This window comes from Macaca mulatta, chromosome 3 (assembly GCF_049350105.2).
Source record: "Macaca mulatta isolate MMU2019108-1 chromosome 3, T2T-MMU8v2.0, whole genome shotgun sequence".
NCBI lineage: Eukaryota > Metazoa > Chordata > Mammalia > Primates > Cercopithecidae > Macaca > Macaca mulatta.
This window is the reverse complement of record NC_133408.1, coordinates 88,222,015-88,235,633: the sequence shown is the minus strand read 5'-3', so window position 1 is coordinate 88,235,633 and position 13,619 is coordinate 88,222,015. Positions and strand designations below refer to the sequence as shown.

Genomic DNA, 13,619 nt, shown 5'->3' with positions numbered 1-13,619 from the left:
GGCAACATATATAACAAGGGTGCTCTTTTACACAAGGTTGAGGGAGAGTCTTTCAGGTGGCTGGAGAAACAAGGCTTGCAGGCAACCCTGTCATGGCCTTCCTAAAGCAGCATATGCAGGGAATATCAGCAAGTAACTGATGTGTATGGAAAGCTCTTTATTGGGCCACTCTGCTTGATAGGTAGGATTTGGAGACAGATTTATGTAGCTTCTGATACAGCCTGTATTTATTTTTATTTTTATTATTATTTTTTGAGACAGAGTTTTGCTCTGTTGCCCAGGGTATAGTGTGGTGGTACAATCTCGGCTAACTGCAACCTCTGCCTCCTGGGTTTAAGCAATTCTCTTGCCTCAGCCTCCCCAGTAGCTGGGATTACAGGCACTCACCACCACATACAGCTAATTTCTGTGTTTTTAGTACAGACTGGGTTTCATTGTGTTGGCCAGGCTGGTCTCGAACTCTTGACCTTAGGTGATCCTTCTGCCTCAGCCTCCCTGAGTCCTGGGATTACAGGCGTGAGCCACCGTGCCTGGCCTGATAAAACCGTCATGATGTAGCAATGAGCACTAGGACTGAGGGGAGTAGGAGAAAATCTTTCCTGTGTTCTGTTAATTCTTGCTGGTGGCAAAAAAAAAAAAAAAAAAAAAGAAAAAAATGTGACACCTTTTCTACCTTCTCTTTGTAATCTTAAAAATTGATGTAAAAGTTGATGTAATTGTTTTATTTTATTTATGTCCAAATTTTAAAATTATTTAGGTTTTCTTTGCTTGCTTGAGAAAATACATAAATAGAACTCAGGGAGATACTGTTTTGCTTAACTTTGTATATTACTGTGTACAAAACAAGGGTAGCAAATACCTGTTGGAGTCAGGGAAGTAACTGAAACCTGGCTGAGGTGTATGGGAGTAGAGTGGTGGACCCTGTGACAAATCAGAGGTTTATGCCCTATGTAGAGGGGAGAGGCAGTACTGAACTCTAATTGATTATTGCATGTGAGAATGTGAGTCTGGTTTTGAATTATTTCCTTTTTTTTTCTTTCTTTCTTTTTTTTTTTTTTTAAAGGGAGTCTCCCTCTGTTGCCCAGGCTGGAGTGCAGTGGTGCAGTCTCAGCTCAATGCAACCTCCACCTCCTGGTTCAGGCGATTCTTGTGCCTCAGCCTCCCCAGTAGCTGGGATTACAGGCGCATACCACCACACCCGGCTAATTTTTGTATTTTTAGTAGAGACGAGGTTTCACCATGTTGACCAGGCTGGTCTGGAACTCCTGACCTCAAGTGATCCGCCCACCTCAGCCTCCCAAAGTGCTAGGATTACAGGCTTGAGCCACCGCATCCAGCCTCTGATTTTTTTTAAGAATAGCCAGGCACGGTGGCTCACGCCTGTAATCCTAGCATTTTGGGAGGCTGAGGCAGGTGTATCACTTCACGTCAGGAGTTTGAGACTAGCCTTGCCAACATGGTGAAACCTTGTCTTTACTAAAAATACAAAAATTAGCTGGATGTGGTGGCGCACACCTGTTATCCTAGCTACTTGGGAGGCTGAAGAAAGAGAATCACTTGAACCCGGGAGGTGGAGGTTGCAGTGAGCCGAGATCGAACCACTACACTCCACCCTGCTTGAAGGGAGTGAGACCCTGTCTCAAAACAAAACAAAACAAAACAAAAAAACAAAAAACAAAAAATAGAATAGCCAGGGCGAGCACTATAATGAATTCTTACTGCCTTCTTCAAGGAATAGTATAGATCTAATAGTCTCGAAATGCTGCAGGATTTCTGGATACAAATGTTTTTAACACACTATATTGTACAGTGGTTTTAGCACACCCTGTGTGGTGCTGAATATGTTTATTTTTGTTGTTTTAGGGTATGGTCAGACAGGTCCAATTTCTCAGCGAGCTGGTTATGATGCTGTTGCCTCAGCTGTTTCTGGTCTGATGCACATCACAGGGCCTGAGGTAGGTATCATTCCTTAGAATATTCATAATTTCATCCCTTACATATTCCAAAAGGATTTTACTCTGCACTAACCCATAGGATTAAACGAGTCATTAGGTTGGGGAAAAGGTAGTTGCTGTTTTTGCCATTGAAAGTAATAATTTTAGAAAGAAACCAGGGAAAGCGAATGCTTATGAAAGTAAAATGGGAAGCGTTCATTGCAAATGTATTCAGGCTAAACATCAATTTGGCCACATGGAAAAGAGCAGTGTTTTTAGCAAGAAGCCATAGATCAGATGGTGAACACACTTTCCACATTTATTATGTTATTCAAGCTTAATATAGGCACCTTTATGTGATTTAGGAATATTTCTTCTTTGAAATAAAACAGTTGACTAGACTAGACCACAGATGTCCATTTCACTAGAGTGCCTTCATCTGCCATGTATACATAGCAGAGGGTCTCTTTTTCCTTCTGGAACATTATAGGTAGTTATGTATTTGAAAATTTGTTGCTTAAAGCCTCCCTCAGGTTTAAATGTATCTGATTTGTCATGTGCATGAGATTCTGACAGTGAAATAATTATTTATAATAATTCCTCTCCATTGATATTTGGTTGGGAAGTTCAAGCATTTAGATGGCCAAAATGTGGTTGGTTAGATTAAAAAAAGACTCTTGGGGAAAACAATATGAATGACATTAAACAAAGTGAAAAAAAAGTGCTAAAACACACCCCATTTCAAAACAAATTAGATTGATGGCCTTAAAAAACTTGTTTCAGTGGGTGTTCATTCCCCAAATCACTTCTTCTAGTTAATTCTTCAGGAAATTTTGCTTGCTGTAGTGTTGGAATAAACTGAGGCAGAGTGACCTCAAGTCTTTTGCAGTCTTCTTTTTATTTAGTTTTACTTATTAATTAATCATTTCTCTTTGCCTCTATTTCCTCATGATGAGATTTACTTTTTATTAATTTCAAAGCAACTGTTGGGGTTTTAATTTCTTGAAATATAAAGTTATTGTCACAACTTTCATTTTAGTTTCATTTTCACAAGTCTTAGGAAAAAAATGTGTGGCCTTTGCTTTTTTTTTTTTTTCTCTCTTTAAAGACAGTCTTGCTCTGTCGCCCAGGCTAGAGTGTGCAATGGCACGATCTCAGCTCACTGCAGCCTCCACCTCCTAAGTTCAAAGGATTCTCCTGCCTCAGCCTCCCAAGTAGCTGGGATTACAGGTGCCAGCTACCGTGACCAATTAATTTTTGTATTTTTAGTAGAGACGGGGTTTCACCATCTTGACCAGGCTGGTCTCGAACTCCTTACCTTGTGATCCAGTCCCAGTGCTGGGATTATAGGCATGAACCTCCACACCCAGCCTGTTTTGTTTTCTTTGAGACAGGGTCTCACTCCAGGCTGGAGTGCAGCCTCCATGGCACACTGCAGCCTCCTGGGCTCAATAGATTCTCCAACCTCAGCCTCCCACATAGCTTGGACTACAGGTGTGTGGCACCAAACCTGACTAATTTTTAAATTTTTTGCAGAGATGGTGTCCCATTATGTTGCCCAGGCTGGTCTTGAACTCCTGGACTCAAGCCATCTTGGCCTCCCAAAGTGATGGGATTACAGGTGTGAGCCACTGTACCCTGCTGGCCTTTCCTTAAAATATTCAAGAGCACCAGTTTTCTTTCCATCCATTGAGAGAATAGAGCATGGACATTTCTCTCATTGCTGAATTTCATAGACTCTCATATGGCCAAGACATTCTTTATTGTGAATGCCTTTATTTAAGGGTGTTGAACTCAATTAGGAATATGTGAAAAGATCTGGGATTTAAACATTTGTATATTCAAATGGTAAAATGAATTAAATGAAAAACTTGAGATGGGGTATTACTGTAGTTCCTTTAGTACATTGCACTGTAGTCTAACAGGGATAACTACACAGTATATGCTTAACCTTAATTTCTCAGTCAGTAACAGCTTTTATCTCTTGTGTTACCCTACTCAGATGATTTTTGTTCTAGGTGAGCAAATAACATTTATTAAGTGCTTGGTATGTGCCAAACATTGCTTTATATACTTTCCATGTATTACATTAAGTAAACTTAACTCTCATACTGTATTTCTTTCACATGGACACATCTTTCATTCCTTAATTAAATTACACATTAACCTAGTAAGTAGTTACTGCATCTGTTTCCTACCGTACTGTGGGAATGGTGGTAGGCGCTGGAGATTAAGCAGGCTACAGGACAATCACAGTCCTTATCTTCCTATAGCTGTTAAGTGGGGAAAACAAACAGCAGAAAATATTTATTACATGCAAATAAAAAGAACTCCGAAGAAGAGTACAGGGTACTGTGAACATATATAAATAACAGTGTGCCTTGGGCCATTATTATGCTTCTAAAGATCTCTATAAAGTGTAGTTTGACAGCTAAAGATAAAAGCTGATTGAAATCAGAATCAGGCCAGCCGGGCACAGTGGCTCATGCCTGTAATCCCAGCGCTTTGGGAGGCTGAGGCGGGCGGATCACCCCAGGTTGGTAGTTCGAGACCAGCCTGACCAACATGCAGAAACCCCTTCTGTACTAAAAATACAAAATTAGCCGGATGTGTTGTTGCATTCCTGTAATCCCAGCTACTCAGGAGACTGAGGCAGGAGAATCGCTTGAACCCGGGAGGTGGAGGTTGCAGTAAGCTGAGATCGCGCCATTGCACTCCAGCCTGGGTGACAAGAGTGAAACTCCGTCTCCACAAAAAAAAAAAAAAAAAAAAAAAAAAAAAGAAAAGAATCAGAAGAATCAGGCCATGCTGGGAGTCCCCCTTAAGAGAGTTATTTTCTCTTATGTTATCAGCAATATATTAACAATTCCCTAAGCCTCTCAGCAGAGATTGTACAGGAAAGCACTTCTGAAAGCCTTGGCTAATATTTTTAACCAGCGGATGCACACACACTATTGGCAATTATATCCATTGTGTATGAACTTTTCTCTAACTGCATAGCCATGTATCTGTGCTGTAGCGTAACTCCATGTTGTCAGATGAGTGATTGGAACCCAGGCTTCTCTGACATCAGGAAGCTTCTCCACATCACCCTACACGGTGGAGCCCAAGTTTATCAGGGCTTTCGGTCAGGGAAGGCATCTCTGAGGGCCACATATTTAGGGTAGGATCCTGTTAAACATTAGCTGATTAGCATTAGAGAGTAGTGCATGGTATTGCATGTCTTGATGCTGGAGAGTCTGGTAGTTTTGAAGAGCCCAAAGAAGGGCAGTGTCACTGGATTATTGTGAACTAATAAAGAAGTCGGGCCAAATGTGGTTGGGGAGGTAAGGAACAGTGGCTGAACTTATTGCATGTGGATTTATTACATTACTTAATAGTTTAATGAGAAAATACACTATTATATACAAATATATTTTTAGTGATAGTCTCATATATTTCTATCTGGAAATCGAGTGATATTCCAAAGATATAGACTATAGTATTATAATGAAAAAACTAAAAATGTATGTTTTTTTCCTCTAATGTTATAATAATGTCATTTTTATCCAAAAGGGGGCATATCTAAATGTATAGTATATGGACTGGGCATGGTGGCTCATGCCTGTAATCCCGGCACTTTGGGAGGCTGAGGCGGGTGGATCACTTGAGGTCAGGAATTCAAGACCAGCTTGGCCAACATGGTGAAACCCTGTCTGTACTAAAAATACAAAAATTAGCTGGGCATCATGGCACATGCATGTAATCCCAGCCACCCGGGAGGCTGAGGCAAGAGAATTGGTTGAACCCGGGAGGCGGAGGTTACAGTGGCCCAAGATTGCACCACTGCACTCCAGCCTGGGTGTCAAAGAGAGACTCTGTCTCAAAAAAAAAAAAAGTATACTGTAGGGAAAATTTTATGAAAGAAGTCTTTATGGCTGGGCACAGTGGCTTACGCCTGTAATCCCAGCACTTTGGGAGGCCGAGGCAGGCAGATCACGAGGTCAAGAGATTGAGACCATCCTGGCCAACATGCTGAAACCCCGTCTCTACTAAAAATACAAAAATTAGCTGGGCGTGGTGGCATGCATCATCTGTAGTCCCAGCTACTCGGGAGGCTGAGGCAGGAAAATCACTTGAACCTAGGATGTGGAGGTTGCGGTGACCTGAGATCACGCCACTGCACTCCAGCCTGGTGACAGAGTAAGACTCTGTATCAAAAAAAAAAAAAAAAAAGCAGTCTTTATCATGTGATTTTGGGTAAACTAGTTACTGTTGACCTTTACTAAATCTAAAATCCAGCCTTCTACATATGCTGTGGTGTTGTCAGATTAGATTATATTTGATTATGGACAAAGAGAGAATCTATTTTGAATTCTTACACTATGCCAGACAGATGATAGACGTTTTACATATGTCTTTTGATTCTCACATTGATACTTCCAGGTATGTATTGATAAACTCTTTTTTTTCTTTTCTTTTCTTTCTTTTCTTTTTTTTTTGAGATTGAGTCTCACTTTTGTCGCCCAGGCTGGAGTGCGGTGGCATGATCTCGGCTCACTGCAGCCTCCGCCTCCCAGGTTCAAGTTATTCTCCTGCCTTAGCCTCCCCAGTAGCTGGGATTATAGGCAGGTGCCACCACGCCTAGCTAATTCTTTTTTTGTATTTTTAGTAGAGTCGGGGTTTTGCCATGTTGAGTGGTCTCTAACTTCTGACCTCAAGCGATTCGCCACTTCGGCCTACCAAAGTGCTGGGATTACAGGCGTGAGCCACTGTGCCCGGCCTCATATTGGTAAATTTTATAACTGAAGCTTAGAGGCTTACATAACTTGATATGTAAAGGGCTAAAGCCAAACTTTGAACCCAGGTTTGCTTTATTTCTGTAGCCTGTATTTTTTCCACTCCCCATGATACCTGCAGAATGATCCTGATGTCTGTTGTATTTGCATCTTGCTTCTGCATGCTGCTTGATATATGTTACGATGTGGTAAATAGACCATTTGAAAGAGTGGGAAAGCACTCAAATAAAGAGTTTGGGGTTCTGGCTCTAATTCACTGCTGTCTGTTCACTAACTGCCTAAAATGGGCCTCAGTAAGATGTAAGCCTCATAGGAAAGACCGTGGTCCTTGATTTGGTCACTACTTTATGCATAGAACAGACCCCTAGTAAACAATTATGTTGAGTAAACAAGTAAATGAATATCTGGTACTGTGCTATGTGATTATCTATCTATCTATCTATCTATCTATCTATCTATCTATCTACCTTCCTACCTGCGTATCTATCTATATTTTTTTTAGACAAGATCTTACTCTGTTGCCCAGGCTAGAGTGCAGTAGTGTAATCATGGCTTACAGCAGCCTCAACATCCCTGGACTCAGGTGATCCTCCCCACTCAGCCTCCTGAGTAGCTGGGACCAAAGGCACATGCAACCATGCATATCTCTATCTATCTATCTATCTGTCTATCTATCTATCTATCTATCTATCTATCTATCTATCTATCTATCAATCAATCATCTATTTATCTCTCTATCATCTTTTTTAAATGCATAAAGAATTGAGAGATTGGGAATGAAATCAATAAGTGTGAGAGATTCTGGAAAGTAAATGACTCAGACATATGTGATATGTGTTCTGACTAATAATTCATCCATAAATCTTGGCACACTTAAACATCAAGAAGAATTATACTGAGCACTCAAATGAACAAAGACATATTGACCATACGTGTAGTGTTGTATTAGGTACCATAATAGGTTACTCTATAAGGAATGATTTCCTTCCCTAGATTAGATGTATATGTATGGAAAAATTAGAAAATAAAAATAACAGAAAACTGAATAAAATTAAGTGGTATGTTTTGTTGCAGATAATACATCAGATTGGAAGATAAAGTATCCTTAATTTTTTCTTGAGATTAACAACATTGGAACACTCATGATTTGGATGATCCTAGAGGCTTGGGACTTGGGAATGTGTGTTTGTCTGTGTGTGTTTGTGTGTGTATATGTCTATATATGTGATGCTGACAATGAAGGCAGTTCTTTGCAAGCAGCTGAGAGTGGCAGATATATGAGGGCAAGGTGATATGATGGCAGTTATTAGATGTTTCTTTGAGAACTTCCATGGTAGGGATAGCCTCTTATTCAACTCTGTGTCCTAGTTTCCAGTACAATAAATGCTCTTCACAATTTTAAAAAACTTAATAACATCTTCAGAATCTATTTATGGCTTACACTGAATCTGTTGGAGAGAAATTTTTATTGCAACTTGATGATGTAATGTATAGGCCGAGTGCAGTGGCTCATGCCTGTAATTCCAGCAGAATCTTTGGGAGGCTGAGGCAGATGGATCACTTTAGGTTAGGATTTCGAGACCATCCTAGCCAACATGGTGAAGCCCTGTCTCTACCAAAAATACAAAAATTAGCCAGGTGCGGTGGCAGGTTCCTGTAATCCCAGCTATTTGGGAGGCTGAGGCAAGAGAATCACTTGAACCTGGGAGGCGGAGGTTGCTGTGAGCCCAGATCGCGCCACTACACTCCAGCCTGGGCGACTGAGTGAGACTCTGTCTCAAAACAAAACAAAACAAAACAAAATTAAAATATGTAAAGTATAAATGTGGTTCAGGGTAGGACTTCAAGGAAGCAGTAGGACTTGAGTGGCATGGTGTCTGGAAAGGTAGATAGAATGTGGATGGATTAAGACATTACTAGACATTCCCAGGGGAGATCACACAGTGGGAAACAAATACAAAGAAGCAGGAAGGAATCAGGCAGACTTAGGGAAAACAATCAGCCAGTCACAGAGGCGCTGAGAGTTAAGGTTTCAGAACATAAGGGGAAGGTTGTTTTAGGCCTTACTTTGGCAAGTCTTCAAGGTTAAGTAAGGAAGTTGGGAGGTTGTTTGCTCAAAGTGAAGTTCAGAAAATGTTTCAGAAGGGGAGTGATATGATGAAAGCTGTGCTTCGTAAGATTAGTTTGGCCCAAGTGTGCAGGATGGATTAAATCAAGTTTACAAGCATTGCTCCTTAGATATTTATCTCCTCCTTTAAATACTAAGAAAAAACAAAATTACACAAAGAGAAATTGCTCTTACATTGCTGTCAAAAGGCATCGTATTATGCTTACTTTATATTTTATTTATTTTTTGAAGAGGTAATACATTCACATAATACTAAATCCACAAGATATATAAGTAGGTGGGCCGTATAATTCATCATATAAACCAGGACACTTTTGAGAGAGAGAGAGCAGGAACGTCCTCTGTATGATTACATTGGGACATAAACTGGGTCTTTTTCCTTGAGTGTCTAACAGTCCACAATACAAATCTCCTTTCCTCTATGCCCATCCCACCTTATTCTCTTCCTCTGAAGAAATCCACATTACCAGTTCTTTTTTGTACCTTTCCAGAGATACTCTATTCAAAACCAAGCAAAATAGTCTTCCTCTTTAAACTTTTTTGTTGTTGTTATTGAGACAGAGTCTCACTCTTGTTGCCTAGGCTGGAGTGCAATCGTATGATCTTGTCTCACTACAACCGTCACCTCCCAGATTCAAGCAATTCTCCTGCCTCAGCCTCCCAAGTAGCTGGCATTACAGGCACCTGCCACCACGCCCGGCTAATTTTTTTTTGGTATTTTTAGTAGAGATGGGGTTTCACCATGTTGGCCAGGCTGGTTTCAAACTCCTGACCTCAAGTGATCTGCCTGCCTTGGCCTCCCAAAGTGCTAGGATTATAGGTGTGAGCCACCGCGCCTGGCCATGAACTTTTTTTTTTAATTTTAAATTTTTGTAGGTACATAGTAACACACACACACACACACACACACACACACACACACACACATATATATATACATATTTTTTTTTTCGAAACGGAGTCTCGCTCTGTCGCCTAGGCTGAAGTGCAGTGGCGCGATCTCGGCTCACTGCAAGCCCCGCCTCTCGGGTTCACACCATTCTCCTGTCTCAGTCTCCCGCATAGCTGGAACTACAGGCGTCCGCCCTCAGGCCCGGCTAATTTTTTGTATTTTTGGTAGAGATGGGGTTTCATTGTATTAGCCAGGATGGTCTCGATCTCCTGACCTCATGATCCGCCCGCCTGGGCCTCCCAGCGTCTGGCATAGTAGATATATATTTATGGGGTATGTAAGATCTTTTGATAGAGGCATACAGTATATAATATTCATATCAGGATAAATGGGGTATCCATCACCTTAAGCATTTATCATTTCTTTGCATTACAAACATTACAAGTCTTGCTCTGTCGCCCAGGCTGAAGTGCAGTGGTGCGATCACGGCTCACTGCAGTCAGGGCTCAATCGATCCTCCCATGTCAGCCTCCTGAATAGCTGGAACTACAAGCACATGCCATCATGCTCAACTAATTTTTGTAGTTTTTGTAGAGGTGGGGTCTCTCCATGATGCCCAGACTTGGTTCGATGATTTTTTTTTTTAAAAAGATATACACCTGGATAGATGCTACTCAGTTTAAGATATAGTATATTTCCATCACTCTGGAAAGTTTCTTTTTTTATTCCCAAACAATACTACCTCCTCCAGAGATAACCACTATTTTTGACTGCTAATACTCTATGCTAGCTTAACTTCTCTAAGTAGGTTCTTTTTTTTTTCTCTTTGAGATGGAGTCTTGCTTTGTCATCCAGGCTGGAGTGTAGTAGCGCAACCTTGGCTCACTGCAACCTCCAGCTCCAGGGTTCAAGTGATTCTTGTGCCTCAACCTCCTGAGTAGCTGGGATTACAGGTGCTTGCCATGACACCTGGCTGATTTTTGTATTTTTGGTAGAGATCAGGTTTCACCATGTTGACTGGGGTGATCTTGAACTCCTGGGCTCAAGTGATCTGCCTGCCTTGGCCTCCCAAAGTGCTGGGATTACAGAAGTGAGCCACCTCACCTGGCCTAGTATGTTCTGATTTATGCCTGATTTCTTTTGCTTAATTGAAGACTTTTTTTTTTTTTTTTTTTTTTTTTTTTTGAGATGGAGTCTTGCTCTGTTGCCCAGACTGGAGTGCAGTGGTGCGATCTCAGCTCACTGCAACCTCTGCCTCCAATGTTCAAGTGATTCTCATGCCTGAGATTCCCAAGTAGCGGGGATGATTACAGGCACTCATCACCATGCCTGTCTATTTTTTTTGTATTTTTGGTAGAGACGGGGTTTTGCCATGTTGGCCAGGCTTGTCTTGAACTCCTGGTCTCTAGCAGTCCGTCCACCTCAGCCTCCCAAATTGCTGGGATTACAGGTGTGAGCCACTGTGCTTGTACTAATTGAAGGCTTGTAATGTTCATTCAATTTTGTGTGTATCAGTGGTGTGTTTTTACTGTGTGTATTGTATTACATTTTATGAATATACCACAGAGTATTCACATTGCTATTGATCAACACTTGAGTTGTTTTTAGTTTTTGCCTTTTGTGAATAAAACTGAACTTTCTTTTGAATGCCTTTTGTTTGACATGCATATTGATTTCTTTTGGTATATACCTACAAGTGAAAAACTAATGGGTCACAGGGTAGATGTATATTTAGCTTTAGTAAGCTGCTGGTTTTTTAGAATGGTACCAGTTTATACTCTAGTAGCAATGTTTGAGAGTTTTAATTATCTGCACCAACTCTTGATAATGCAAACTTTTTTTTTTTTTTGAGAGAGTCTTGCTCTGTTGCCCAGGCTGGAGTGCAGTGGCATGATCTGAGCTCACTGCAACCTCTGCCTCTTGGGTTCAAGCAATTCTCCTGCCTAAGCTTCCTGAGTAGCTGGGATCACAGGCACCCAACCACCGTGATGACCAGCTAATTTTTTTGTATTTTATTAGGGATCATGTTTCACCATGTTGGCCAGGCTGGTCTTGAACTCCGAACCTCAAGTGATCCACCTGCCTGGACCTCCCAAAGTCCTGGGGTTACAGGTAGGAGTCACTGTGCCTGGCCAGTCTTTTAAATTTTAGCCATTTTGGTGAGTATGTAGTAGAATCTCATTGTGATTTGAATTTGCAATTCCCTGATGAGTTAAGATGTGTTTTTTAATGCTTAGTGGTCGTTTAGGTATCTATGTGAACTATAGGTTCCGGCCTTTCCATTGTTTTTATTGGAGTGTTAGTCTTCTCCTCAGTGATTTAAAGGATTTCTTTGTATATTCTAGATACAAATATTTGTGAGATGTATACATTGCTGATATTTTCTCCCAGTTCGTGACTTGCCATTTTATTATCATAATGCTATCTTTTGATAAGTGTTTTTAAGTTTTATTTAAGTCAAATTAGTCAATTTATTTTCTTTATGGTTAGTGTCTTTTATGTCCTCTTTATGAAATCTTTGCGTACCCTTAGTTTTGAAGATTTTCTTCTAGAAGATTTATAGTTTTGATTCTTGTGGTTTTTTTTTTTACTTTTTTTGAGACTGAGTGTCACTCTTCTTGCCCAGGCTGGAATGCAGTAGCATGATCTCGGCTCACCGTAACCTCTGCCTCCTGGGTTCAAGTGATTCTCCTGCCTCAGCCTCCCAAGTAGCTGGGATTACAGGCATGCGCCACCATGCCTGGCTAATTTTGTATTTTTAGCAGAGACAGGGTGTCTCCATGTTGGTCAGGCTGGTCTCCCGACCTCAGGTGATCTGCCCATCTAAGCCTCCCAAAATGATGGGATTACAGGCATGAGACACCACGCCCGGCCTATAGTTTTGATTCTTACTTTTAGGGTTACCTAAACTGAATGTTCTGCATTGTATTTTATTTTAAATCATATTTCATAGAGATTATCTTATTGTCAATGCACTTGCTTTTATTGTGTCTATACCTGTGGATGTACCATAGTTTATTTAACCTCCTCTTGCTGGGCAGTTAGTTTCTTTCCATTATTTTACTAATACTGTAACACTACAGGGAACATCCTTGCACGTATAATTTTCTACATGTGCAGTTATTATTATTATATTTTTTTGACATGGAGTCTCGCTCTGTTGCCCAGGCTAGAGTGCAGTGGTGAGATCTTGGCTTCAGGCATGAGCCATCGCATCTGGCCCCACATGTACAATTATATCTTTAGGAAAAATCCCTAGAAGGAGGCTGTGGTGTCAACAGTTTAGTTCATTTGTATTTTTGATAGGTATTTGTATTTTGTAAGATTGAACCAATTTATACTCCTATCAGCAAAGTTTGAGAATAAAAATGTGTTTTAAGTTAGAAATATCTATGCAAATAAACAAGTAGAGATGTGGCCCCTTCCAACACACACACACACACACACACATACTCTCTCTCTCTCTCTCTCTCTCTCTCACTCTCTCTGTCTCTCTCTGAAAAATTCAACTGTATTTGCTATGGGTTAAAATATATGTTCCCTGGACTGGACATGGTGGCTTATGCCTGTAATCCTAGCACTTTGGGTGGCCAAGGTGGGAGGATTGCTTGAGCCTAGGAGTTTGAGACCAGTCTGGACAACATAGGAAGACCCTGTCTCTAGTAAAAATTTTAAAAATTTGCCAGGTGTTGTGGCGTGAACCTGCAGTCCCAGCTACTCAGGCAGCTGAGGTGGGAGGATTACTTGAGCCCAGGAGATAGAGGCTGCAGTGAGCCGTGATCTTGCCACTGCACTCCAGCCTGGACAACTGAGTGAGACCTTGTCTAAAAAAAAAACCACCAAAAAACTATATATATACACAATATATTATATACAAATATTACATA

At 40.9% G+C, this 13,619-nt stretch overlaps 1 protein-coding gene across 10 annotated transcripts in view; it reads left to right on the top strand.

Moving 5' to 3' along the window:
- Nucleotides 1–13,619, top strand: part of SUGCT (succinyl-CoA:glutarate-CoA transferase) — a 748,045-nt gene that overhangs the window by 105,482 nt on the left and 628,944 nt on the right. For 6 of the 10 annotated variants that reach the window (XR_013415382.1, XR_013415381.1, XM_077996910.1 and 3 more), the window contains 2 exons: nt 1,864–1,955; nt 11,752–11,844. Coding sequence is in view for 8 of the 10 variants with exons in the window: in XM_077996910.1 (XP_077853036.1) it covers nt 1,864–1,955; nt 11,752–11,844 (185 nt within the window). In the remaining 2 variants the exon portion in view is untranslated. The remainder of the gene's footprint in view (nt 1–1,863; nt 1,956–11,751; nt 11,845–13,619) is intronic. The other 4 variants (XM_002803307.4, XM_015133677.3, XM_077996914.1 and 1 more) reach the window with 1 other exon arrangement.